Consider the following 2467-nt stretch of genomic DNA (forward strand, 5'->3'; position numbering starts at 1 on the left):
ACCCCAACCCCCCAAAATGACCCCTCTCCCAAGGACAACTGGACGTCTGCTGACATGGCGGATTCGATACTCTGCTACGCCGCCACAGTGCTGGTGGCGCAGGCAGTGGGGGGCGGCCCAGAGTCAAAGGTGTGCGCGCTGCGGGCTGCCACAGTGGGAGTTTCGGGTCATTTGCGGTGGCGAGGGGGCGGGACGGGGCTGGTTGTGCTTTGGCCTTAAGTCCGCGGGATTTAGACGGGGCGCCGCGGAGGAATTGGAAAGGAAGTGGGAGCGTCTTCGTGGTGCTGGTGGGTAGGTGTGTCAGCGCGATCTCTGTTTGCTGAGAACGCCGGTGCGCCTGCGCCCAACGCCGGTGTGAGAGGTGGCGCCCCCCCCTCACCCCTCCTCCATTACCCCGTCTTGCCTCGCCACACCGCAGTCCATCATGGACGCCCTGCGGGCTGACCCCCGTTTGGCCCACCAGTTCCTGCTGCTGGCCCACCTCTACGCGCGATCAGACGGCTGGGCACTCGCATGGCTGCGCACCGCGCTGCTGCGGCCAAGGTGGGCGGCGGCGCAAGGGGCTCGGGGCGCGCGCACAGCCCCGCATGCGAGACCGCACGCGCGGCGCCGCTCCCGGTGGCTTCCACCAGCCGCGGGCGGGGTTCGCGCCCGTGGCGCGCGGGGGTTGCATCGGGGAGAGCATCACCTGACACCGAGACGACGGTCTGCTGGGCGGGGCTGCGTCGTCCCAACCAGGCTCCCTGACGCCGCATCAGCTGTCGCCCGGCCGTCCGCCGTGGCCGCCCGGCCGCCAGGCTGCCAGGCTGCCAGGCCGCCTCGCGCCCCCCATCCCTGCCCAGCTCGCACGCCGCCATGACAGCAGCGCCTCGACCCCACCCCGACCTCACCACGCTGCGCCACGCTTCCTGCCTCGGACCCACCTCCGCCCTGTCAACCCCCACCACACGCCCCCGCGCCGCCCCCGCGTGACGCAGTTACTCTCCCGCGCAGCTGACCGCGGCCGTCGCGGGCGGCGTGGCGGCCACGGCGGCGGGCGCGGCGGTTGCGCGGGACCCGCGGGTGGCTGATGCGGTGATGGCGCCGCTGGATGCTGCCTGGGATTACGTGAGTGGCTGTGGGGGCAGGTGTGATATCTCTGGGTGCACATGTGTGCGTGCGTGCATGTGTGTGTAGGTGTGTGCGAGTGCGTGCCTTGTGTGAGCGTGTGTGTGCAATTCGTGTGCTCATGCATGCGTTGCACGCCCAAAGCAACGATCCGCACACCAACACAACTGCCCGTCACCCCGCACGCACACCGCCGCAGGCCGAGACAGCGCTGCCGCCGCTGCGCACCCACCCAAAGCTGGTGGCGGCGCTGCTGGGCACGCTGGCGCTCGGCGGCGTGTGGGCCTACAGGTGGGCAATGGCTGCGATGTGATTTGCACACTACTGTTTTTGCCAAATTCGACTGTCATATACGTTGGACGATGATTAGCAGTTCAATGACACTTCACCCCTCGCGGAAGATTGAGAGGGCCTTCACGCGCACGCGGCTGCGGCAGGTCTGCTGCATTGCACCCGCCACTCCCCCCTGGAGCGTCTTTTAGGAACCTCCGACCCTTTGCCTCGCTTCCGCCGCACGCTCTTGCGGCCCCCCCAGGCGCTCGGCGGCGGCGGCGTCGCTGGCGCGCGCGGCGGAGGTGCAGGCGGGGGTGCGCGTCAACCGGCCGCAGCCGACGCATGTGGTGGCGTCGCTGCTGGACTCCCTGTTCAGCCGGCAGGTGCGCGTGTGTGTAATGTTTGAATGTGTTTGTATGTTGGTGTGTGTGTGTGTTGATGTGCAAATGTTGTGAGCGTGTTGTGTGTGTGATGTGCGTGTGTGTGTATCTTGTGTGTGTTGTGTTTTTGCAAGTTGTTGTGTTTGTGTGTATGACGCGTGCGTGTTTGTGTACTTTGAGTGTGTGTGTGTGTGTGTGTGTGTACTTTGAGCGTGTGTGTGTGTGTGTGTGCACGTGTGCACGCGCCCCCCGTGTCGTGTATGGTCAGACTCTCAGCGACAATGTGTGTTTGTGTGTGTGCGTGTGTGTGTTTGGGGGAGGGGCTGACTTATTGTATTGGGTTCAGGTCGCCAAAGGTACAGGGGAGGGGAAGGGCGGGGTTTGCTTCGTCTCTTGCTGGGACGCCTGCACTGTCCCGGGTTGTGTTTTCACAGGAGCATGCTGGGTTGCAATAGGCTGGGTGGCCGCCTCATCAGCCTGCTGAGAGGTGGAACCCGCCCACCACAGGCAGCAGGTTGGCCGGGCCGCACACGCGGGGCGGTGCAGGGGCAAGGGGCCAAGAGTTGCTGGCGGACCGTTTCAATGGCCGCACAGCCTGGGCTGGGGTCGTGCGCATTCTGGCAAAGGCGCACCGCGTATCCAGGCCTTGCGCAACGCCGCAGCCGGGCGAGCGCGCCCAGCCCCGTGCAGGTTACGCGGGCTGCGCG

At 66.4% G+C, this 2467-nt stretch overlaps 1 protein-coding gene across 1 annotated transcript; it reads left to right on the forward strand.

The window, feature by feature from the left end:
- Nucleotides 1-54: 54 nt before the first annotated feature.
- On the forward strand, nt 55-2215 carry MNEG_16240 (hypothetical protein; the record flags this gene model as incomplete). Its single annotated transcript, XM_014035290.1, has 6 exons — nt 55-129; nt 419-543; nt 978-1107; nt 1307-1398; nt 1643-1763; nt 2195-2215. The coding sequence occupies 6 exons, from the start codon at nt 55-57 to the stop codon at nt 2213-2215; spliced, it is 564 nt and encodes a 187-aa protein (XP_013890744.1).
- Nucleotides 2216-2467: the final 252 nt, after the last annotated feature.

The sequence above is a fragment of the Monoraphidium neglectum genome (assembly GCF_000611645.1).
Source record: "Monoraphidium neglectum strain SAG 48.87 unplaced genomic scaffold scaffold06149, whole genome shotgun sequence".
Lineage (NCBI taxonomy): Eukaryota > Viridiplantae > Chlorophyta > Chlorophyceae > Sphaeropleales > Selenastraceae > Monoraphidium > Monoraphidium neglectum.